The sequence below is a fragment of the Patella vulgata genome, chromosome 2 (genome assembly GCF_932274485.2).
Source record: "Patella vulgata chromosome 2, xgPatVulg1.2, whole genome shotgun sequence".
NCBI classification, from domain to species: Eukaryota; Metazoa; Mollusca; class Gastropoda; family Patellidae; genus Patella; species Patella vulgata.
Genome location: NC_065880.2, coordinates 11,426,024 through 11,452,614, shown reverse-complemented (window position 1 = coordinate 11,452,614; position 26,591 = coordinate 11,426,024). Strand labels below are relative to the sequence as shown.

Here is a 26,591-nt window from a genome sequence, read left to right as displayed (position 1 = left end):
GTGTATTATTTGACCTTAAAAACCATTCACCATTTAATATAATAAAAGATACATTATGGGAGATTCGGTAACGAGTTGGCAGTTCCCACTATAATAGTTAAAAACTAGATAATGACGTAAAGGCAATTTGGTGAAAATTTCATTCAAATTGAACCACTATGAACCGAGAACTAAGCGACTGAAATTCCCATAAGCCTCGGTCATCATTACTAAAGTCAGTACGATAAACAGCATAGTCTCGATTATCCATTTAATCGTTTACTCGAGAAGGAAAGTTATGCAGTAAATCGGCTTACAATCCACTAAAGATCGCAGGCTAGCGCTGCCATCTAGAGTTGATTATGGCCTGGATAGGTTAATCAATGTCTAATTAATAATTTAGATAACATTTCAGGCCTAAAGAAAGACCTGAAATAGACAGATTTAGCTCTTGCATAATGTATGTTTAAGTTGTTTTAATTCGACCCAAATACAGCTAAAATCCTTATTATGAGACATTTTTGTTATATAAATAAAGGCGCGGCTGTTAAAGATTCCCGAACTGTGGAAACCTTCAGCGATTTGTTTAAGATGAACAACAACTTTCATCAAGGATTTCCATGGAGAAAATCAGGCGAAGCGATGTGATCAAAGATTCTTCAAAGGATCGACTGAATCCCTCTGGACTACAGCTAATTCACGTATGAGTTCGCTGTCCCCGGCTGTGTCAAGGAATAATTGTCAATATACATGTACACCACCATGCTCTAGACCCGTGATTCTTAACCAGTGTGCCGGGGCACACAGGTGTGCCGCGAGATCTTCCTAAGCGTGACGCGAAATTTTGAACGGCACACTAAGAATATGTGAAAAAACACGTGATCCCAATTGAGTAGTCACTGGTGTCTACTGATAAGTTCATAGCTGTGTTTTTCTTTATTTAGTTTGAGTCTTTCTATGTGTCTATGACTAGTCTCTGTCTACAGTTGTATGCCGTCTGACTTACCATATTTTTATTTTGCAAAATTCAGATATTTTTCATATATATTTAGTCAGGTGTGGCGCTAATTTTTTATGTGAGAAAAATGGGGTTTAACGTCCACTCGACACATACTAGGTCATTTCGGGACCAACATATGGTTCAATTTTATTTCAATAATTCGCTTGCGCATAGGGGTCTTTAGCAGTGGGAGAAACCCGGAGGACCCGGAGAAAACCGACGAGGTTGGACAGGCGACCCTACTCCTTGTCACGTACAACCGGGGAATCGAAACCACACCAGTTGACTCAATGACAAGCCCCCTGTGAGAAAATGAGGAAGAAACATAACCGAATTATAACTGTGTTTGGCTTTATGTTTGTTTGTTTTTTTCCTTGTGGGGGGGGGGGGGGTTGGTTCTGGTCTTGTTACTTGCCCTACAGAATAAGCTTGGTGTTGGTTCATGTAATTATATAGTTCACACATTTCTATCAGACTTACATGTGTAAGGTGCATTCGGAAACCTCGGCAGATGTAGGTTACCAGCATCAGCCGAGGTTTGCCGACTGGTGTAAGGTGATTTGTGTAGGATAACCGAAGTCGAGGACTTTATCTTGCTTATAAACCGTCGACTTTTACATGTACGCAAGATGAGAATATCCCAGAATTCCCGTAAGAAAAACCTTATATCATGTTTTTTATGGGAAAAAAAACCTACCCTGGAAGATTAACCCATTACAGGTTTAAAGAAAAACTTTCAGAAGAATAACCCCAAATTTCCCTGTATATACCCAAAACCCCCACCCCAACTTTCAGACCGCAAGTTATTCCGGGCATAGGATATACCCCAAAGATCAAAGAGATTTACCGTTACAGGTTTATAATATATTGTAAATATACCAGCAGCTGGTTGATTGTGTTCACGTTTGTCACTGCCAGGGGAGCTAACTTGTACGGCTAAAACGATTTTTCTTACGAATCTATTTTCAGGCCGGTTTAGTGGAACGGAAATTTCCTTACGCCAAGCTCAGTTTGAGTTTGACCGACACCACAAGGTCTTGTGGTAGGGGGTATGGGTAGGTTACACTAACCATAACCCAGAATCCCTGACAACACCCTCTGGATGACAGCTTAGGGTTATGACCAGGGATTCGATCACCCAGTAACATAATGAGCTAGAAGGCATTTTACACCAACCCGATATCTGCTTCAATGCGTCTAAAGCTGCCTTAAAGATCCCTCAACAGTTCGAAATCAAAACCTCTATTTTGCAAATTTTCTTCCCTTGACAAGCGCGGCTCAAACACTTTCTTGCGTGGCTTTCGGGTGTGCTGCTGCCATTAGCCCATTACACAAACAACATCCTGTTAACCGCTACTTACAGTCATATGTTAGTCTCAAACTGACACATTAAAATCATTCTATCTCTATTCTAATAATTTTATTATCTTTTAATAATTCATACATGTCGTAGATAATTAGGTAGAGTTTTTTGGAACAGAGACTGGTCGCTAACCGCTACTTGTTGTTGTTCTTCTGCTTGGGATGAAGCTCTTCAAAAAAGCCTAAGGCTCCGTCTATTATTCAAGTCCAAACGGAATGTTTCTTCTTTGAACAAGTCTGCATCGATTTGGGGAATTAGAGTTGTGAATTTCATCCAACAACATGGTCAGTTCCTGGTCAAAATAACGATCGTACTTGTTTAGTTCCACAATGGAATGGTAGAACACCAATACCGGTTCATATTTGTTCGAGGCTTTCTACGTTTAGAAATATACGACTTTTGTCTATTCACACACAAATTAGCACACAATATTCACATAATAATAAAATAAGTATTCCGAAACCATGTTATTAAGTAATAAGGCACACAATAATACAATATACACAACGATTTACATCAAATATAAGCTTACTGTTTTAATTATACATTCCGTTTACCAAATAGTCTATTCTAGAATAGTGTCTCTTCTGCCATCCGTCATAAACACGTCTTCCAACTAAGGCCACAACAGCAATAAAGAATATAATACCAAAACTTAAACAGGAGATTAGCACTACTGAAAACATGCTGCCATCTTTACCAAAAATAGACGATGATTGGCTAAGGGTGGAATTCGCCGATTGGCTGATGGTTGAGTTACTGGATTGGCTTGATTCATCAGATGGTTCTGGAACGATAGTGGCATTCTCCCCACCAAAAAAGTCTTCTGAAATGGAAAATGAGTACGATCTATAAGGCTTTGGTTTGGTCACAACAAAGGCTGACACCAATCAATTTCAAAACAGTTAGGATGGATAGGCTATATAAACAACACAATATATGATATGTGACGACCTGAACAGTGTTTAAAACACTTTGAAACACCAAACAGTTAATGTTTGTTTAGCTGCTCCTGTATAGAACCCTGATTGACCGGGTAGAGCAATGTTAGTGGTGGAATATTTTAGATGTACGTTATTATATAGGTTCCAACTATCACGATTCCTGCTGCGATTGAAATCGTGGGTTTAATCGTGGCATAGTCGTGGTGAACCCATCAGGTCTTTTCATATATTGAGGCCATTCGTAGAAATCGTGTTGATAGTATCGAAACGTATCGCAACGCATCGTACGACAGTCTTGTAGCAAGACACTGGAGGGATATAGACGACAAATTTTACACATTATAGGTCGAGAAAGACATATAGAGAATCTCCTACTCGTCTTTTTTGATATCAAAAAAGACGAGTAGGAGATTTTATTTATCTCCCAATCCTTTCTTACATGCACAAATAAATAAATATAATTCTTTGCTATAGATTTCACCTTTACTGAACCTGATTACATTACGGCGTAGTGATACATCATTTTTTTTACAGCAATTAAACCATTGCAAAGTCCTTTATATTGACTCAGTGTTTCCATCAAGGTCAATTAAATAAAAAATAGTTCATTTTTAATAAAAAAAAAAATAAAAAAAGAAGTTACTTTTAATCAAAAATGAAATGTTCTTCGAAAATAAAAAAAAAGTAGTTCCTTTTCATCCGACCAATCAAATTCATGTAAAGCGATATATCGCAGTAGATTTTGGGGTGATAAATGTTTATAACATGTAGCTGACTAGAGATCACGTGTTTAATTAGTGCAAGTCAATAATTCCCTAATGTCCGACTAACTTGGCAATTCAACCAATCGGGCATCATAGGCCTGCAGCTGCCATTTAAATATTGCGATGACGTTATTGCATTGATATAGTAATCGAAGTTTTCAGAATTTTAATGAATATTTAATTTACCTAAAACTTCATCTATTAAGCCATCGATGTTTTCACTTGAAGCAGAATCGTCAAGAAATCCATCATCATCTGTGTCCGAGCTTAGGCCTATAATAAACATTGTATTCGTTACTGATTAACAAACACATACCTACGTAAAGTGCTATTGTTAAATATATATAAACTGATTGATTTAGATGTCTTCACTAAACAATACTTTAGAATATACACCAAAAGATCTTTAAAACGTTAGACATTATTAAAGGGGATAAATCTCTATTCTTTGGCACCTAGAAATGAACACAAATGGGTCGCAATGAATTTGACCCTATATATACAAACTGATTTACATTCAATCGTTTTTGTTTTTACTGTAATTTCTGATCAGTTATGTTCGGCGAAATTCGCCAAGAGTCCTAACTGAATTGCAATCTTTGGCGTCTGATTATTCCAGTCTACACCGATAGTATTCTCCTGCGAGGTATGATTAGCCTCGTTCATCGAGTCGCTTCATTACAAATGGCGCCTGAAAGTATTCTGGCACGCGATTGGATATCAGAAGCCCGTCTTTTCACGGTAAGATAACAACATCAATGTTAATTTACATTGACCAACAAGTCGTATTTGCAATGTCGAAGACAGTGGATGATATTGAGTTAGCGACTTGCCTACTTTGAGTTTGCCAAAAAGTAAAAAAACCGCGAAATATATTTGTGGAATTAAATATGCGTACTGAATCTAGTGGTTAACTTGTACAGGCCATGCATATAAGTTCTAAACGTCTGTTCCGGCGTGATTTTTCCTTGTCAGTGGTGCAGGAAGGAAGACAGCTGTCTAGTCGTTCGGATGGCACGAAAAACCGAGGTCCCGCGTACAGATTGGTGTGCACGTAAAAGATCCCTTGGTAGTTGGACTTCAATATAGGAGTAGGTCGTAGCGCCGCTGCCAGGGCAAAATTACCCTCGTAGCACTCTATATAGCGTATGCCCGTCTTCATTAGCCCAGTCGGAGCAGAACAGTAGGACTTTAAACCCCATTTAAGTTCATTTCTAAACGTCTGTATCTCACCAGTGAATTGACAGATTTTGCACCCAGTAATATATGAAGTTTGAACAGTCAAGGTATGTTTTAACCAATTGTCGACCATTGCTACTGATTATTTATATTATATAGTGGTGTTTAAATACTAAGGTATACAGAGAAAGTACATGTTTATCATGGACACAAAGTATCTCCATGCGTTTTACCTTCTTGTGGTGGATATGTTGCTTCCCAGGGTGGATTAGTAGATTCTTTTGGTGGGTTAGATGCTGCTTGCGGTTTGGGTAATTTATTGTATTCTTGCTCTGGGTAATTTATTTCTTGCGGTGAATTGGTTGGTTGCTGAGTGACTTCTGGTTGATGTATTTCTTGTGGATTAGCTGCTGGTGAATTTACAGCTTGTGATTGAGCTGTTGCTGACTGATTTGATACTTGTGGTGGATTAACAGCCTGTGTTTGGTTTATTGCTTGTGATGGATTTGTGGCTTGCGGTGGATTAGTGGCCTGTGGTGGAATTGGTGGTTCTTCGGGTGTTTCTTTCGGATTTGTTGCAGCCGGTGGACTTTGTGGTGGATTTGTTGGTTTGGGGATATTTGTTGTTTCTTGATTTGTTATATTTGGCTGTTCTTGGGGTGGATTAGTAACAACTGGCTGATCTGTTGGTGGGTTTGTTGCCTGTGGCAGATTTTGTGTCTGCGGTGGACTTGTTGCCTGTGGCGGATTTTGTGTCTGCGGTGGGCGTGTTTCTAGAGGTGAACTTTGTGCCGGTGGTGGACTTGTTGCTAGTGGTGAATTTTCAGCCTGTGGTGGACTTGTTGCTAGTGGTGAATTTTGAGCATGTGGTGGACTTGTTGCCTGTGGCGGATTTTGTGCCTGTGGTGGACTTGTTGCTAGTGGTGAACTTTGTGCCTGTGGTGGACTTGTTGCCTGTTGCTGATTTTGTGTCTGTGGTGGACTTGTTGCTAGAGGTGAATTTTGCGCCTGTAGTGTACTAGTTGCCTGTGGCAAATTTTGTGCCTGTGGTGGACTGGTTGCCTGTGGCAGATTTTGTGCCTGTGGTGGACTTGTTTCTAGTGGTGAACTTTGTGCCTGTGGTGGACTAGTTGCCTGTGGCAGATTTTGTGCCTGTGGCGGGCTTGTTGCTAGTGGTGGATTTTGTGCCTGTGGTGGACTTGTTGCTAGTGGTGAACTTTGTGCCTGTGGTGGACTAGTTGCCTGTGGCAGATTTTGTGCCTGTGGTGGACTTGTTGCTAGAGGTGCCTGGGGTGGATTTACTGTCTGTGGTTTATCTGTATTTGTAGTTAATTCAACGATTGGTGATTGTTGTGCTTGGGGAGATGTGGTAGGGTTAAATAAATTTTGTATTGCAGACTGTTCGTCGATTGAAGGTGGGGTGTTATGATCAGTCTGACTCTTACTTAATGATATGATTAATGCCAGGCTAGCCAACAACAGATTGAACTTCATCTTTTATCTGAAACACAAGCAGAAAAAAATTAATTCTAATCAAAATATGAATTTTTTTTTGTATTGAAAAATGAAAAATAAAGATGCAAAAAGGTTTGTATTTTGCTCTGTTCAGAGTTGTTCGTTCTCGCGATGGTCTAAAACCAGACAATGGGCTCTTGTTGGTCCTGAATCAACTGGCGCGGTTTCGATTCCTCGATTGTACGTGACAAGGAGTAGGGTCGCCTGTTCAACCGGTTTCCTCCTACTGGTAAAGACCCCTACGCGCAAGCGAATTATTTAAATAAAATTGAACCATATGTTAGTCCCGAAATGACCTGGCTTGTGTCGAGTGGGCGTTAAATCCCATTTCTCCCTGTCTCTTGCTGATCCCTTTTCTCCCCATTTTTTGATATATATGAAAAGGGTGTGACTATGTTGTTCGCTTTATATTAAATGTTAGCTGTTGGTGAATTATTACTTGCTTTTTAAAAGATAAAACCGTTGTGCAAAACATATTTAATCGCCAAAAGAGTCTGTTTCATTACCTTATTACATGTAAATAAAATAATGTTAGTCCTGAAATCGCCTAGATGGTCAATTTATTTTAATCCAGTTGGAATTCTGGTGCAATATAATGGTATAGGAAACTTTTACCCCGTCCGTATCGTCTCTATCTATTTTTATCTACAGTTTCGTCTTGAAGCCATCGTGACTAAGTGGGTAAGACGCTGGCTCACTAGCCTCGAGGTCAAGTGTTCGATCCCTCCATTGGCCGAGAAAGTTCATCGAGATTTTCCGCCGTGGTTCCCCCTTTTCAGTGGTGTGGGACGGAGGACCTGACAAAAAACCGAGGTCGCGTGTATACATTGGCGTGCACATAAATGATCCCTTGACAGTTGGAATTTGATATAAGAGTAGACCATAGTGCCGCTGCCCAGGCAAAATTTCCCTCATAGCACACTGTATGGCGTATGCCCGTCTTCATAAGCCCAGTCGGAGCAGGACGTTAAACCCCATTTCATTTCATTTCATTTATTTTCGTCTTTTGTACAAGATCATAAATAAAACGGAACGTAATTGATGGCTTATTTAAACAGACTGAATCAACGAGACTTAACGTTATTAGATATACGTATTTTGTCTAATGGTTTGGATTGTTCGTACTTGGTTTTATTTTTTTATAGATCAGACTGTATGTGTAATTACCTATATACTCTCTTAAATTACTGCATTTATCTCTAAGGTTTAAACACCTTACTTTACCATTCAAGACGAAAAGGCAATTTGAAATTCTTAATGGTGAATGTGAGTAATAAAACTCTAGTTAAACTATCGGTATTTACATGATTATAAGTCACGTGCTGTTCTGGCTTGATTTTATAGCCTTTTTAAACAGCAGCTGTCACTACGTCTAATGTGAAATTGAATAAACAGAATATACACACCCTTGTCTTCTACGTGATATATACAATTTTCTATAAATACAGATCTAAATTTATACTTTAACATTTATCATATTTCGCTGTCGTTATTTCAATGTTATGATCATGTAGTATCGATAGAATTTCCGACGTGGTTTCCCCCTTGTCAGTGGTGCAGGACGGAGGGCCTGATAAAGGACAGCTGTCTAGTCGTTCGGATGGGACGAAAAAACGAAGCACGTAAAAGAACCCTTGGCAGTTTGATTTCGATATAAGATTATGCTATAGTGCCGCTCTCCGGGCAAAATTTCCCTCATAGCACACTGTATGGCGTATACCCGTCTTCATTAGCCCATGTTCCTGAAGCAACGACCGCGAGTTTTACATGTACATAGTTAAGGCGAGGAAGATGTCATTAGCCCAGTCGGAGTAGAACAGTAGGACGTTAACCCCCATTTTCACTTCTAAAGTGTCAGTTTGTTCTTTGTATCTAATCTAACACTTCGAAATAAAAACAAACGTCTTCACCCATTTAACTGCATTTAATGAAAATGTAGCTCTATGTGAATAGATGACTTCCTATGACTACTCAAACACGTATTATATAGAGCCCCGTCTTCATTAGCCCAGTCGGAGCAGAAAAGTGGGTCTTTAAACCCTGTTTAATTTCATTTATCAATAGGACTTGAGCCTACACCAGTGGGATCAAATCTACTGCATGTATTGCCTCTGGACTTATTCTGACAATTTCAAGACAAGAAATGAATTAAATGGGCTTTAATGTTCTACTGTTCTGATCTAAATTGTAAAAAAAATCACTGCGCATTAAATAGCCTATAATATATATAGCCGCGATATAACACTCTATTTTTATGTCTCTGAATTTATTTTGACAATTTAAAGACAAGAAATGAATTTAATGGGTTTTAATGTCCTACTGTTCTGAGCTAAATTTTAACAAGAACCACTGCGTATTAAATTGCCTATAATATATATAGTCGCGATATAACAGTCTATTTTTATATAAAGTTTTACTTACTGTTGTAGTTGTTATATATAATATCCTTCAACTGATTGACTGTTTATGAACTTCTTTTTATATATTATTTAATGGAAAAACGCCCGGAATTTTAAACCTGGAAAACTACATGTTTCGGGTCTTTAATGTTTTTGTTGATGACAAATATCCACAAAGTCTAGTCGACAAATTCTCTTGTATATAGCAGACTTAAAGTACTCGAATCGATAAGGAAAACACGTTTTAATATTCCGATCGAAGTTTTCCACATATGTTACTCCGTCGAAGGTATGCCCCACGACGCCATTTTAGTCTTTATTGGCTGAACGGCGACGACTACCGTAATGCAATTTAAATCACGTTATTTTTGTTATAGTCGCATAAAATTCTGGACTGAAATTTAATATAACGTGCCATACATAAAAGGCGGGGAGCATATTTATATACAAAATTCATATAGATGTTGAATTCCTCTGGCGGGCCTGTATAATATCGATGTATTTGCATTGCGGTGGTCAGGTTGATTACTGTCGCCCAAGGTCAGGGGAGGGTTAAGAGGGGGGGGCGACCCCCCCCCCCCCCCGGTCAGCTACATAAATTTTTTCGTAAATCAACACTTTTTATGAGAAAGGGTTCTCGGCCGTGTGCTTTATCCTTTATTGTCAGATGTGGGACAGGATGGGCACTCAAAGCACGTGATAATGATATAGACATTATGTGATATCACAAGTAATGCTTTGCATCCATAAAATTGAATCACAATGTCATTGTATTAATTCATAATAAAATGTGTATGTATATACGCCAAAATGACGATAGAGACCATGCAGGACGGGGGGGGGGGGGGAGATACATTGTCTCAGGAACCTGGCAAACCCCCTCCTGCAAAAATTCCTGGATCCGCCTCTGCATAATAAATGTATTAAATTGTTAAATTTTTGTAATAATATGAATGTCAGAAGATCCAACAGAGATTACATTCTGAATTTTTATTTTTAGTACTAATATGTGGTTCAATTATATTTCTTTAGCAGTGGAAAGATCTGGAGAAAACCCACGAGATTGAAAAGGAGACACTACTCCTTGTCAGTACAAGCGGGGATTCCAAACAATGGCACTTGCAATGACAGACCTTATGATGCAATGCGCACACGTTAAACCATTCGGCCATCCAACTCCCCACGCCAGAGAGAGGCGCACTACAAAGCAAGTACAGTACTAGTCTGTTTTATGCCCAACTCTGAAAATAATAACCAAAGTCTACATGCAATTAAATGAGCTTTAATCTCTCATTAACATTTTACATAGGCCATTTTGAGGCTGTATTTTGTATGGTTACATGTGAAGGGACCAAGGACGGATCTAGTAGGGGTGCACACACACACACACACACACCCGCCCCCCTATCAGGATTTCTGACTGAAAAAGTTCCATTGTAATTCATTATTTTAGAACCAGATTCTTGTTTCAGATCACTGGAAATTACATTTCCGGGGGAGGCAACCTGGACCCCGTTGTGTGGGACCTCAATCCTGCACTACTAACTATGAAGAACCATGCTGGAAAATCCTGATGAACTTTCTTGGCCAACGGAGGGATCGAACAGGGGACCTCCAGGTTTGCGAGCAAATATCTTACTTACTGAGCCACTGTGGCTACCCACTGCCTCTACAGAATTTTTGATCATCTATATGTTTTAGTTTTGGGATGATTTTTTAAACATTTTGTTTGGTTAAGATTTACCATGGTTAATGAAATGAAATGGGGTTTAACGTCCTACTGTTCTAATGAAGATGTACATGTGACAGTTAATGTCTACAATCAGGCAATGTGTACAATGCCTGAAATATACCAGTCAATGTGTACATTGCTGGGTTAGGGTTAGGTTTAGGGTTAGAGTAAGGCTTAGGGTGTGGGTTAGGGTTACAAAGGCATTGTACACATTGCCTGATTGTAGACATTGACTGTAACATACATACGCCATACAGTGTGCTATGAGGGAAATGTTGCCCGGGCAGCGACACTATAACCTACTCTTATATCGAATTACAACTGCCAAGGGATCTTTTAGTGCAACACCAATGTATACACAGGTCCTCGGTTTTCCGTACCATCCGAACGACTAGAGAGCTGTCCTTGTCAGGCACTCCGTCCTGCACCACTGACAAGGGGAAACCACGTCTGAAAATCCCGATGAACTTTCTCAGCCAATGCAGGGATCGAACACGCGACCTACAGGCTAGCAATCCAGCATCTTACCCACTTAGCCACCGTGGTTACTAATAAAAACAAAATAATATTTTGATACATGTACACTTTTATTGTAAATATCACAGATACTGTTGACAAGTAAACAAAATATATCAATTAATAACAAACTATCCACAAATAATTCCTATCATGTTTAACAATAGAAGGACGGTAATGTTCATAAATCTAACAAGACAGATTATAAAAATAAAAGTAAATAATTTCATATCATTTCTTATTCAAAATCACCCAAATCATTGAAAATTAACAAGACAGATTATAAAATAAATATAATCAATTTTATATCATTTCATATCCAAAATCAAGACGGATTATAAAATAAAAGTAAATAATTTCATATAAGTTCATATCCAAAATCACCCTAATCATTGAAAATTAACAAGACAGATTATAAAATAAATGTAAATAATTTTATATCATTTCATATCCAAAATCACCCAAATCATTGAAAATTAATAAATGGCCTGCTTTGAGCAAAGTATTCACTGTTTGAAGTGCTGAACGTTTGAAAAAACCACCGTCAGCTATGCATAGACTGGTATAGAATAGTAAATCATGAACTAGATGTCTTAAACTTTACATGTATTCTAATTTGAATATGCCAGATATAACTTTACTTATAGTCAAATAAAACCAATAATTAATGCCTCTTTTAATATCAAACGGACTATAGATGGACTTTAGATTCAACCTTAAATAATGAGATAGACTTGATGTTTCATTTTTGTTCTGTCTTTTGCATGGCATTGTACAACATCAAAAATAAAGTGAAATCAACATCAGATTAACTGTAGATTTATTCATATATAAAAACAGACCAATTCAGAGGATTACCATAATCTTAATATCTGATATTCCTAAAACCATGACTATAACATGGCACTTTTTACTTTTATTTTAAGATAAACGGTCCTATATCAAATAATCTGAACCAGATTGGTGTGTAACTGTTGTAAAGTGTATATACTTATATAGTAAACTCTAGCTTTAAGTGCATTTAAAATACAGATATGACATCATCCTTCGATGTTGGTGTACCATTATTTCAAATAACGGTACATGTAATGTGCCATGAGTACATTATTTAAACTAGTTGAAATTTTGGACCTACGTGACATATTTCATTGCAAAGTATCTGTGTGTGTCCGTATTTTTAAGTTGTTTAATGGTCTTGAGTTTAAGAATAGTAACATGCCTCGTGTTGTTTCAATATATTACTTAATCTCTTGCTCTCGACCATTAAACCACACATAAGTTTTTTGGTCATTTCATATGTTTAAGTATTCAATAATAGGGCCCTTGGTGAACAATATAAGCGCACATATTAATGATTAATATATTTTAAAGATGGCACATTCATAATATGGTGACTGTAAAGATCTATGTAAGATATGGGTGATTAATGTTAAGTTGGGACATTTGTATAAATTCAAATTGTAAGAACGAAAATTCTCTCTGGAATTTTTCTGGACGGTTCACTGATAAAATAAAACTAATATTTTGTCGATTACAATAACATCACTAAAACAGTATACATTTTAGACTTCTGAAATATATGTGTTAATTAACTAATTAAAATGTATTATCAATTAGAAAATTTAAAACAGACAATAAAAGACATAAAATAATTGTAGACAGGAGGGGTTTATTTATCTATAAGAAACTTTCGTATGAATACTGCAGTTTGAATTTTAAAAATATTTTTAACAAAGATCTGAGGAAATGAATCGTTCCCCAGAATTTGTGATTCTTGATATTTAAAAACAATATTATTAGCCTCATTTGTAATCGTGAGTGCATGATGATAACGATCAGTGACATGGTATCGAAACATCATGTGTATATATATAATATAGTGATTTTGATCCACAGAAATGTGTTATGTTAAAGATACATAACGAGTTGGCAGTTCTCACTATAATAGTTAAAAACTAGACAATGTAAAGGCAATTTGCTGAAAAATTCAGTCAAATTGATCCACTCTGAAAAGAGATTTTAGCGATTAAATTTTCGGCCTAACCTTGATCATCATTACTAAAGTCGGTAGGATAAAACAAAATAGTCTCAATTATCCATTTTTTGATTTAGTTATGAATGGAAGTCGAACTGTAAATCGGAACCTAATCCAATAAACATTGCAGGCTAGCGATGCCATCGAGAGTTGATTATGGTCTGGATAAGTTAATAATGTCTAATTAATAATTTTTCAGGTAGAAAATTACACATGACATAAATCTTTGATTACGATATATGATAAACAACATATGTAATTTTGAACAAAATATTTACCGCACTAAAAATTTAAGAAAATAACTTTTCTTGTGATAAATGTATATGAATGGATTCAAACAAACTTTGGTAGCTAAATGATGATAAATGGCATTTATAACAACAATAATTACGATAATTTTAAACATACATTATGGGAGATTAGATAAAGAGCTGGCAGTTCTCACTACAATAGTTAAAAACTAGATAATGAAAATTTCAGTCAAATTGATCCACTCTGAACCGAGAATTTAGCGATTCAATTTTTGGCCTAGCCTCGATCATCATTACTAAAGTCGGTATAATAAAAAACATAGTCTCGATTATCCATTTTTTGATTTAATCAGAAGCAGCAGACCGGGTTCTGATCCAGTAAATATCGCAGGCTAGGGATGCCATCGAGAGTTGATTATGGTCTTGTCATGTTAATTAATGTTTAATTAATAATTTATATAACATTTAAAGCCTAAAGAAAGTCCTGCAATAGGCAGATTTAGCTCTTGCATAATGTATGTTTAAGATCATTTAAAGTATACACATAATGTATGTTTAAGATCATTTTAAGTAAACACATAATGTATGTTTAAATGTACACATAATAATAATTTACAAATTTTGTATATACAATTTAATTTACAAGTACTGATGATAAAATAGTCTATTCACTTCATAATAAATGGTCGAAATAATTCTTTATACAATAAAAACATGCTCAACTATATCAGCCGTTATCACAGTTCTAGGGTAGGAGTATCACACACAATACATACCCATGTAGTTGGATCTATATTGTATTGGTCTTAATTTTGATTCTGTTTACCTATAATTTAAAACTAAGTCCTGATGCAGCATTTACATTATCAATAAAATATCAAATTTCTCACACTTTAATACAATATACATGCTAAATTTGTAGTCGGGTTGATTATTTAAAGGCTCAATACGACTCTTGTTGTAACTGAATAATATGTCCCAATCTTTATTCTGGTCAACAAATTGTACTATTTTACAATATTCCAATTAATTGATGATACAAATTTCATCTTAAAACACCTAATTTAAAAAATCAGAAAAATTCAACTAAATGATTTGAAAACCCTGACGTAAAGCTTTTCAAATGTGACTTGGATTTAAAAATATTTTTGAACCCTCTGGACAAGTAAAATAGGATTTAATGGATAATTTACACAACAGGTAGGACACTAACACATCTAGTACTTAGAATAAGACTATTTTTTATTTTCTGGAGCTGTCAAGCCAGCGAGAGTGTTATTGTCCCTTTAACATTAAAATTCAGAATAAGAAATCAAAATACCAACAAGAAATCAGATGGATTTAAACTAGGCTCATCACATGTCTCTAATATTGATAAAAGATGGCGACATCTTGTTACGCTCAAGCAGCATAGATCAGTGAAATTTCAATTACACATATCTTTGTAAATACTGAACTGAATTGACGTATTTTTGAACTGATATTCCTATTAGAGTTTGATGTTTCACAATATTATAGTTTGAAAATGAGAGAGAGAGAGAAATGGAGTTTAATATCCACTTGACACAAACTAGGTCATTTCGGGACTAACATATGGTTCAATTTTATTTCAATAATTCGCCTGTGTGTAGGGGTCTTTAGCAGTGGCAGGAAACCGGAGGACCTGGAGAAAACCCACAAGGTTTGACATGCGACCCTACTCCTTGTCACGTCCAACCGGGGGGTCGAAACCACATTAGTTGACTCAATGACAGATCTTATGATACAGCGTTCACGCACTAACTATTCGTCCATCCAACCCCCAGTTTGAAAATGATTCATATAGCTTAAAATGGTGCACCAGGACTTTATAAAATTAACATTTTGATTTAGGAGTAATTCTCAGTATGTAGCATAGATCGATTTGTTATAACATAGCGACCGGTTCATTGTTTTACCAATCGGCTTGATTGAACTTCAATAAAACAGTTGATTAAGAGTATATCTTTGTCTAAATTTGATGTGATTATTTTGTTATGATTAGTGAAGAAGATTTATCTATATTTAGATTATGTTACAATATCATCATCAAAATTAGGTTTTAATCTTCTTGGTTCTTCATTAACTTGTGGTAAATCTTCTATCAGTCCCCAGTTAGTAGTTGAACTGATTCCTACAAAAATAAATATAAATGACATGACATGAGGGAAATTTTGCCTAGGCAATGGTACTATGGCCTACTTTTATAACTGCCAAGAGATGTTTTACGTGCATGCCAATGTATACACAGGACCTTGTGTTTTTTGTTCCATCTGATTGACTAGACAGCTGTCCTTGACAGGCCCTCTGTCCTGCACCACCAACAAGAGGAAATCTCGGTGAACTTTCTCGGTCAAAGCAGGGATCAAACACGCAGCCTCCAGACTAGCGAGCCAGCGTCTTATCCACAAAGCCACTGTGGCTCCCATAACAAGAATGATTCAACTTACAATGTTAATACAATCTACTTTTATGTCCAAGATTTTTAATCAGAACACAATATTTGTTTGTTTGAGTATATATTTCATTTTCCATGCAATATTTATTTTATTTATTTATTTATTCTTCAAGTAAAGGTTACAATATTACAACAATAAATATAGATATGTATATGAACACACTGCTTTTATAGATGATCCAAGAAGAACACCATAGACTATTTTGACACCCACCATAGACTAAGATTGTACACACATACCTGTTTGACGTGTATGACCTTTGACCTCATCATCTCCTACGGAATGTGTTGGATTATTTTGACTATTGATATGTCTAGGAGAGGAATCTTCATCAGACATACCCACACGTTTCTTTAAAAATCTATTTTTCTTTTTTCTTCTATGTGAGGATGGAGGAGTTATAACTTCTGCATCTGTAAGAATAGGATTTAAACAAATTTCTAAAATCGGAACATAATTTTATAAACTTTTAATAAAGCGATTATCAATCTGATTAGAATACAGATCGATATTTCGTTTCGTTTCTTTATACTTTCGATGACCTACACTACATAACGATCTGACCAGTTGTAGTAAAAGGTCACATCAGAAGTCGTACGAACGGCTTTTGACCCTATGACGTCAGACATTGATTAATCAATCAGTGTTGACGTTTCAAGTGGTTTACCCACAGTTCCATGCATCGCACGTCAAGAAGTCCTCGTAACAGATGGTTTTCATTGGCTAATCTGAGGTAGAGAGAGATGTGGGGCTTAACATCCACTCGACACAAACTAGGTCATTTATATTTATGGTTCAATTATATTTCAATAATTGGCTTGCACGTAGGGGTCTTTAGCAGTGGGAGGAAACCAGAGGACCAAGAGAAAATCTACGAGGTTGGACAGGCCACCCTACTCCTTGTCACGTACAACCAGGGATTCGAAACCACGCCAGTTGACTCTGTGTCAATGACTTTATGATACAGCACACATGCTAACCATTCCGCCATCCACCCCCCCATTGGCTAATCCCTCATGCCATCCAGAATGTAGGTTATATAACAGCTCTTCCAGATCCTAGTGTAGTACAGACAAATAAAATGAAATTTTGAACTATAAAAAACCGAAAAGAAATAGCATCTTGTAGATTGAGCGAACACAAAGGTTAAATAAATTAGGATCATACACAAAGTATTTTTAACCAAAAACATTTTGATCCATAAATTATTCTGATTGATCCGTAACTTATTATGGACATTGGGTTCTATTAATTTTACAAGGCCGTCTTTATTACATTGAGTTCTATTAATTCCACACGGCAGTCTTTATTACATTGGGTTCCATTGATTTTACACGGCCGTCTTTATTACATTGGGTTCTATTGATTTTACACGGCCATTTTTATTACATTGTATTCTATAGATTTAACAAAGCCATCTTTATTATATTGGATTCTATTGTTTTATCATAGCCATCATTTTAACATTGGATACTATCTTTATATGTCTCAGATCTGAGGCATGTCTTTTCATATAAGCCTGCCCTTCCTTCAGTATTTTTCAAATTGATATTCAAATAACAACAATCTTTGCATTAAAATAGTTTTTGAGATAGATGCGTTCACCGAACATGCTTCACCCCCGCAAATGTGGTATCCACTTAACCAGCATGACCCCTGTGAATGTTTTAGGCCATGATTTATGAAGGTCAAGATCTTTTCATTGTTTACCACAGTCAAAAATCAATGTTGGACTGTTTTCCTGTAATTAACAGTTAAAGGGAGGTAACTCTGTTTATTATGCTAATTAAGTTTAATAATAGTAACAGATGATGTAAGCTAGTGAGAAAGCATGCAAGAAAGGAAGATGGCGAGGAAGCAGATCTTGGGACCCCAGACGAAGCTGGTTGTTGAGCTAATGTAAGATAATTGTTAAATTTGATCAAAAATGCATTAAACTACTGGCAAAAAATATCTACCTTCAAATGTCTCTGATATAGAAGGGGGTACCACTTGAATATGTGGAGGGGGAGGTAATCTTCTAGACCTTGGTGCATTCTCTTTCTCTAAATCATTATCACTATCTGATGGTGTGTATGCTGGCTTCTTTTTCTTCTTCTTCTTGACCAATTTCCTCGGTTGATTATCTTCCGAGAAGGAATCGTCATCATGAATTGGAGCAAATCTATTACTGATATTACTCGTATTCCTGGAAACGTGGCTTTGATTAGTTTCTCTTTCTGATACTTCTATTTTAGAAACAGATCTTAAGGTTTCCATGGCAACTGATTCAGTAAACTGGTTGGGATCTATATGTGTCTCATCAAGGACATGTTTTGTTTTTTTCTTTTTCTTGCGCTTCACTGAATCATCCAGGAATTTGGTGCCAAGCGGCTGCTGTAATGGTGGTAATAACGGATTAGAAACAGAACGAGGAGATGTGTCGTTTGCTGTATTGGGTAATCGCGATGAACCTAGAGTAGGAGGTAATCCACCCTGTGATCTCACACTTCTGGGGGTTTTAAACATTTCTATATCTTCTTTAACATGAGATTTCACATCTTTTTCCTCTTCTTCAAAATTCTGAAGTAATTCTTTCTTTCTTCTTTTCTGTTCTTTTAACTTTTCATCCTGTAAAATAAACATAAAAAGGATACAATCCAATACATAGGACAAGAGAGAGGGAAATAGGGTTTAATGTTCACTTGACACAAACCACGTCATTTCGTAACTAACACATGGTTTAATTTTATTTCAAGAATTCACTTGCGCGTAGGGATCTTTTTGCAGTGGGAGGAAACCGGAGGACCCAGAGAAACCCATGAGGTTGGGCAGGCAACCCTACTCCTTGTCACGTACAACCGGGGATTTGAAACCATGCCAGTTGACTCAATGACAGACCTTATGATACAGCGCGCAAATTCTATCCATTCGGTCATCCAACCCCCCTTCAATACATAGAAGAACAAATCTGATCAAAATATAGATCTATATCTCGTTTCGTTTTTTTATTCTTTCAATGATCTACACATGAAGATCTGACCAGTTGTAGTGGGAGGTCACGTCAGGGGTCATACAAGCATCTTTTGACCTTATGACGTCAGACATTTGATTAACCAATCAGCGTTGATGTTTCTAGTAGGATACCCCACAGTTCCGTGCATCACACGCCAAAAACTCGCTGCAACAGTGGCTAATCCCTAACAGCAGCCAGAACACAGGTTATATAACAACTTTTCCAGATTCTAGATACAAATGCGCACGCGCTAACCATTCGGCCATACAACTACCCGATCCTACATATACCTAAAAAGCTTCATAAAGAATAAAAAGTTAACTTACCCTCTTTTGTACTTCATTTACATTTAATTTCTTAAACGGATCGCCATTGACTACATCATCTTCATCACCAACTTTATCCTCAATACCCAATCTCTTTTTTTCTTCTTCTTCCCTCTTTTCTCTACAATAATATAATGAATGAATGAATGAACGAAAGAATGAATGAAATAGAGTTTTATGGCATGTCAACTCCAATTAAAAAACAAATATATCAAATCCTTTACATATAAAAACATTTAAAAAGTACTATATGACAAAATATATACAATTAAAATTTTAGATAAAAGTTTGTCCGTTTTAAAAAGTCAAGTAATTTAGAATAAAGACCCAGTTGGGCAAACAATTGATGTAAAGACTGGCAACGATAATGATTTAATCTAATGTCTTTCAGAATTGTAATTACCTTTCTGCTCTTTGCTTCTCTACTCTTTCTTTTCTTTCTTGTTTTTCTTTTAGTTTAGCAATTTTATTTGCCTCCATATCCTGATCAATTCTACTTTTCAACTTATCAAACTCTTTTTCAACAACGGACATCAACCATATCATACCATTTTTAATATTTTTATCCATTTTCTTTCCTGAACCACGAATTGCTGAACATGTTTCCTAAAATGTTTGAATCAATGTATTTATGACAGTTCAATTCATACTAGCATAGAATATTGGGAACATTCTAAACATACATTACGTAAGAGCTAAATCTACCTATTGCAAATCTTTCTTTAGGCCTGAAATGTTATATAAATTATTAATTAGACATTAATTAGCTTATATAATTATCCAGACCATAATCGACTCTCGATGTCATCGCTATCCTGTGATATTTGGTGGATTTGAATTCATTCGGTGATGATTTAACGTCAAAATAAATAATCGAGACTTTGTTTTTTATTGTATCGACTTTAGTAATGATGATCAAGACTAGGTCTAACATTCAATGGCTAATATCTCAGTTCAGAGTGGAGCAATTGGACTGAAATTTTCAGCATATTCTGTTTATTTTCAGTAAAATCTCTATGTAATCTTATTTTTTTAACATTATTTACTAGAAAAATGCAGGAATCACGAAAATCATAACAAGAATTGTAAAAGTTTGGAATATTTTTAAAACAATCGTACCATTCTACAAGGACATCTATTAGCATTAACGATATTCTCGAGATCTAGTTGTTCACATATATCAACTTCACTTAAAGCATTTTCTTGATCCTGTTTATTAGCTAATCTGAAAACAGGTAATAAATCAAATTTACTAATGAAATACAATTCATCATACAAGACTAACAAGTTTATACAGGTCCATATAATTGGCATGTAATCAACAACACTGTATATATTATAATATTTTCTTCCTATATTTGACAAATGAACAGTTTCCAATGTCAGTATATTTATTCTAACAGAATGCATAGGTATCATTTAATCTTGTGTATCTAACACTAATTTCTTTCACATTTGTTTGATATCAAATCTTTGTTTAAAAATTTGCAAAAATCATTTAAAATCATCTAATTTGTATTTGTGTCCAGTTTAAAGCTGACCATTCAATTTTGATAATGAGTGTTCAATTTGATATTGAATGAATGTGAAAGAATTTAGTGTTAAATACACAAGATTAAATGATACCTGGGTTACAGTGATGATGAGAGAGAGAGAAATGGGGTTTAACGTCCACTCGACACAAACTAGGCCATTTCAGGACTAACACATGGTTAAATTTTATTTCAATAATTCGCTTGCGCGTAGGGGTCTTTAGCAGTGGGAGGAAACCGGAGGACCCGGAGAAAACCCACGAGGTTGGACAGGCGACCCTACTCCTTGTCACGTACAACCGGGGAATCGAAACCCCGCCAATTGACTCAATGACAGACCGTATGATACAGCGCAGCGCGCACGTGTTAACCATTCGACCATCCAAACCCCCTTACAGTGATGATAGATCCACCATTATTTTGATTAATTTTATAAAATAATGTGTAACAGTTATTTGTTAGTAAGTTTTCTCATCCGATCACAATGTGTCAGAGAGAAAAATGGGGTTTAACGTCCACTCGACACAAACTAGGTCATTTCAGGACTAACATATGATTCTATTTTATTTCAATAATTCGCTTGCGCGTAGGGGTCTTTAGCAGTGGGAGAAACTGGAGAAACCAGAGAAAACCCATGAGGTTCGATAGGTACGTACAACATGAGGTTCGATAGGTACGTACAACATGAGGTTCGATAGGTACGTACAACATGAGGTTCGATAGGTACGTACAACATGAGGTTCGATAGGTACGTACAACCGAGGAATCGAAACCACACCAGTTGACAGACCTTATGATACAACATGCACGCACTAACTATTTGGCCATCCAATCCCCCTGATCACAATGTGACTTACACTAAAAGAGGTTTGCCAGCTATATGTGGGTTCTGTAGAAGGTTTTTTAAAGTTTCCTGTGTTTCTTCTATTCTATTACATGCTGTAGAATCAATCACATATATCAGTCCATAAATTTCATGTAAATAACTCTTCCATATTCCTCGGATCTTCTTACCACCGCCCAGATCATACAGGGTCACATCAAATTTGTCAAAACTAAACGTTTCGGGAGAGAAGCCAACTGTTGGAGCAATATCTGGATCAATTGGTTCTAAAAATTAAAAGAGAGCTTGTCTAAATTACAATATTACAACTCAGAATATGCTTAATCCTAAATAATAACATACTCCTCCAAGCGTTTCGTTTGATTAGAGCTAATCCCACTTAACACTGCTGTAATGGAACCAAATTTCTGTTCCAAATTATGACTGGTCAATAGTCCAATTAACAACCAATAGCTAACTGCGTAACAATATCATTACGCTTTAAACAAGAGCTCCAAATTGGACCAAATATGTTTACATAACATTACATCATGACTGACGATTTTATTATTCCCAATTAACCAGTGCATAGCAGAATATTGCAGAAAAACTGATTGCGTGACAAACGAGGCTATCAAAACGGATACAATGTAAACATTACTATTTGGAGACGAACAATACTTTGACCATTTTTAATACCTTAAATCACTATCCAAAATTTTAGGGAAGACCCCAGATTAAACGAAAGGCTGTCATGTTGCTGTATTTGGGATAGATTTGATTGAACGGGAAGAATAGACACACTCCCTCAAAAGCTCAAGTATCAGAAGCCAATCCAGTAATGGCCAGAAAGGGATTTCTCGGGACATTGTTTCAGGAATATGAAAAAATAATAACAACAAGGAGTCTTATAATGTACTAAAATCCACATCACAATAGGGAAATGATCTAAGCGCTAAAGGAGAGTAATGGATTATTTCAATAGAGGCTCCTGTTCACATTTTTATATTTTTATAAAGTTATATGTTTGTAAAATCTAACCATAGCTGGATATTTGGAGCACTAAGTATTTGTCAGAGGCTGTTTGAATTTGGGCACCTTTCAAAGGATACATACTACCAAACACCAATGGAGTGAGATGTTTTTCTGAAGGCACCAAAGATGCAGAAGGAATTGTGAAACCTGACTGGAAAATCCTGACTAACCTTCTCTGCCAACACCGGGATCGGCCCTATTGATCAAGCACCTTACTCACTGAGCCACCATGACCCCCCATGAGTTTTAATTAATAATCCAAGTAATTCTATACTAAGCTGGTTTAGACCAAAATAGGTCACACAGTGTAAGTTTAATACATGTACATGCATATTCATAAGGAGCTAAAACTGTGGGACACTTTATCCAATCTATATTGACCTAAAAACTACACAGTACACCTGTAAGCTTGTTATCCCATTCAAGGGCACAAAATTGTGATAAACCCACTCCCAGTCTTAAGATTAAGCTATCAACATGTGGTTTGCAAAACCATTAATCTACTAACCATTTTGACAAATCTATCCCTTCTTCAAGTTAGGAAAATAAATCATCTATGCTTCTTTAATATATTCCAGGGTTTCCCCCATTTGATTGACAATAACCTTAGCTTGTTTGCTTACAAGTTGCATACCTTATTTTGTTCTGGACAAATTGTTTCAAAAGTGTCAGAAATAGACTTTAATCAGTAAATTAAGAATTGACATGCCATTGCCATAAAAGTGGCATACATGTATTTCTCCATGACCATTCTCCAATACCCTATTTGACATTGTTTTAAAACAAATACATGGAATTGTGCCACACACCATACAGATTATTATTGCAGCCTTAATGACCCGGGGCCTGTTTCACAAAATTTTAACTAAGATAAAATCCAAATTTTAGTAATTTGATTGGATAATATTAGGTTGATTTTAGTGCTTATCCAATCAAAATTGAAATATCTACTAAAATTTGGATTTTATCTTTAGTTAAGATTTCGAGAAACAGGGCCCAGGTTTGCACTTACAAAGAAAAAAAATCAATTATTCATACCTCCACTAAATGCTATCGTAGTTGTTGTTTTTCCGGCATTGTCCAATCCCAAAATGGCAAAAGTTACAGACCTGTAAACAAAAACAATTTACGTAGTGTTAAACACTGGGGATCAAGGTGGCTAAGTGGGTAAGACACTGGCTCGCTAGCCTCGAGGTCAGTTGTTCGACCCCTGCACTGGCCGAGAAAGTTCATCCAGATTTTCCGGCGTGGTTCTCCCTTGTCTTTGATGCAGGACGGAGGGCTTGACAAGGACAGTTGTCTAGTCGTTCGGATTGGATGAAAAACCAAGTTCCCGTGTAAACATTGCCGTGCATGTAAAAGATCCCTTGACAGTTGGAATTCGATATAAAAGTGGGCCGTAGTGCCGCTGTCCTGGCAAAATTTCCCTCATAGCACACTGTATGGCGTATGCCCATCATCATTAGCCCAGGTTAGGAGCAGAACAGTAGGACGTTAAACCCCATTTAATTTCACTATTAACCACAGGTCATGTCTCTAGGTCATTCACAGGCCCCTTTGAGATGGAGAAAAGAGCGTTCTGTTGTAGTTGACTATTGACACGATTAGTCCCCATTTCTTGTCATTTTTTCAAACCATCCAAATTTGTCAAGATTTGTCATGCTCTACTGAAGATATGAATGGGATAATATAGTCAAAACAAGCCAGAACCACATATAATCTCTGTTAAAATCTTTTAATGGGCCTCTTTAAACTCTGATTGAATACAAGCTGAGAGATTATCTACCATTGATAATTTGATTTTGTTTTCTTATTTAAAAATGTTAAATAATCAATGTGTTGATTACATTTTAGCATGGATTAAGTACTAGTGAATAATTACATACTATCTGAAAATGCAAATGAAGATTCAGGGTGTGTTTTGGTGAAAAGTAGGCCTACTTATAGTACAGTTCTTTCATTTTGGTAACATATAAAAGTGTTGATTTCAAAGATTTAGCAGCCGCTATTATTAAGCGGATATATATCCCCTGTAAATCAGTGAAAAATTCAGCAATGTTTTTTTGATATAGAGCTTTTTTCATAAAATAGGAATAAACCCTGGATTTTCTTCACAAAAAGAGATAAATATCATCAAATACAACAAAGCTACTTAAGTACATGTGGATACATTAATTTGTCCTGTAAAACTATTAGTATCAATGTGGGTACTTATAATAACTAAAGGTAGGCACAGCAATATATGACTGAAGATTGAAGATTCTAATTTTTTCAAAGATTCTAATTTTATTCCCCTAGTTCCCTAAATTTTGTTTCGTCTTTGTATTGCCAACGTTTTGAAATTGTATATTGGTCTATTTTTAGATTGTAAAGGTGAGGCCCAAACTATTTAGCAGGCGGTGCCCCCCCGGTACCTGTTGTGTCACATGTACTGGCTGTAGAGAGGTACCGGGTACATGTATTGTAAGCAAGGTCTTATATTCTCACTGAAATATTCCCTTACACTGTGTAGCTCGCATTCACAGGGACTGAAACTTGACCGTATACTGGGGTGCCCCCCCGGTACCTGTTGTGTCACATGTACTGGCTGTAGAGAGGTACCGGGTACATGTATTGTAAGCAAGGTCTTATATTCTCACTGAAATATTCCCTTACACTGTGTAGCTCGCATTCACAGGGACTGAAACTTGACCGTATACTGGGGAGAAGAAAGTTTTGACAAAGAACCAATTATAGAGGTCGAGTGTGTGTAATAGCCTAAAATAACTAAATCAAACTATTTGTTTTCCTCCTTCGCTTCAATTGCAATACAATAGGTAAGCTTGTAACTGGTACATGTAGGCCTACTTAGTTGAAAGAACAAACTAACATAATTACCTTTTAGGCTCTTGCCTTTTTTTGATGCAAGATATACAATTCCCCATCAAGCTAAACATCTGATTGGCTAATTAAAAATACAACCATAAACCTAGTGAAGAAACATTAATAAGACTATCCATATTCACATTGAAAACTTTGTCATAATACATCGATGATTGATAAGTCTCAATGCTCATAAATGTCTTTCATTGGTTTCAGTTCTTTGTTAAAAATCTTTCTAACAAAATAAAACTGTTAGTAGAACTGAATCTTGCCCATTGGCAACACTATAAATCCAAAATCTTTGATGATGATGATGATCCAATAATGTCGAACTAATAGTATACTAAAAATACGTGGACGATAGGCCTGGGTTACCGGTTAGTCGAATGTAATCACACCACACCATATCTGACCATCATGATGGCAGTCTACAATTTTAGAGTAAGCTTATTTGAGTCTTGACCATACAAAATTTAAGTTTAGACAGATTAGGGTTTAGTCTTTCTAAATAAACTACACAAATGTTCCAAAAACTCAACAATCTAAAGTTAAACAGAAAACACACGGGTAGACTACGAAAAAAAAACACTAAAAAATTGACGAAATAATGTCATGAGCACTACTGCCAGCAGATTGGCATCTGAATTTCTTCTTATTTGTATAAATGTTCAAAATAATATTAGATGTAACTGACGTCAAAAAGCTGCTGATTGTAGTGAACACACAAACAATTCATAATCGCTAATTAGGCGATTTATAATTAATGTGACAGTCTTAAATTAAAATCAATCAACTTTGGCATCCATCTTGGCAACGGTATTTGCTATACGGAAGTGAGTCGTTAGGTTGTCGTAAAAAGCCACA

The 26,591-nt window shown here is 36.2% G+C and overlaps 2 protein-coding genes across 3 annotated transcripts; both read right to left on the bottom strand.

Moving 5' to 3' along the window:
• Window positions 1-2,384: 2,384 nt before the first annotated feature.
• LOC126809717 (proline-rich protein 36) lies at window positions 2,385-9,371 on the bottom strand. The gene is made up of 4 exons (XM_050534458.2): window positions 9,166-9,371; window positions 5,463-6,730; window positions 4,237-4,323; window positions 2,385-3,168 (listed from the first exon to the last, which is right to left on the bottom strand). The coding sequence occupies exons 2-4, from the start codon at window positions 6,721-6,723 to the stop codon at window positions 2,879-2,881; spliced, it is 1,638 nt and encodes a 545-aa protein (XP_050390415.2). The 5' UTR covers window positions 6,724-6,730; window positions 9,166-9,371; the 3' UTR covers window positions 2,385-2,878.
• A 2,095-nt stretch (window positions 9,372-11,466) lies between these two features.
• Window positions 11,467-26,542, bottom strand: LOC126809716 (ADP-ribosylation factor-like protein 13B). Of its 2 annotated transcripts, XM_050534457.2 has the most exons (10): window positions 26,453-26,542; window positions 25,743-25,833; window positions 23,904-23,974; window positions 21,865-22,117; window positions 20,595-20,700; window positions 19,879-20,081; window positions 19,476-19,596; window positions 18,113-18,764; window positions 16,394-16,567; window positions 11,467-15,829 (listed from the first exon to the last, which is right to left on the bottom strand). In XM_050534457.2, the coding sequence occupies exons 2-10, from the start codon at window positions 25,799-25,801 to the stop codon at window positions 15,726-15,728; spliced, it is 1,743 nt and encodes a 580-aa protein (XP_050390414.2). In that variant the 5' UTR covers window positions 25,802-25,833; window positions 26,453-26,542; the 3' UTR covers window positions 11,467-15,725. The 2 variants fall into 2 exon arrangements, with proteins under 2 accessions (XP_050390414.2, XP_050390413.2); XM_050534456.2 differs by lacking the exon at window positions 26,453-26,542 and having other exon boundaries at window positions 25,743-26,445.
• Window positions 26,543-26,591: the final 49 nt, after the last annotated feature.

Bases quoted from the DNA above. Each gene is read 5' to 3' on its own strand.
- LOC126809717 (XM_050534458.2), bottom strand. From the start codon at position 6,723: ATGAAGTTCAATCTGTTGTTGGCTAGCCTGGCATTAATCATATCATTA. The intron at 4,324-5,462 runs GTAAAACGCATG...TGTTTATTATAG, and splicing joins AACATATCCACCACAAGAAG to GCCTAAGCTCGGACACAGAT. The intron at 3,169-4,236 runs GTAAATTAAATA...TTTCCATTTCAG, and splicing joins CTTAATAGATGAAGTTTTAG to AAGACTTTTTTGGTGGGGAG.
- LOC126809716 (XM_050534457.2), bottom strand. From the start codon at position 25,801: ATGTTTAGCTTGATGGGGAATTGTATATCTTGCATCAAAAAAAGGCAA. The intron at 22,118-23,903 runs GTATGAATAATT...TTTAATTTTTAG, and splicing joins TACGATAGCATTTAGTGGAG to AACCAATTGATCCAGATATT. The intron at 20,701-21,864 runs GTAAGTCACATT...ACCTGTTTTCAG, and splicing joins GCTGGCAAACCTCTTTTAGT to ATTAGCTAATAAACAGGATC.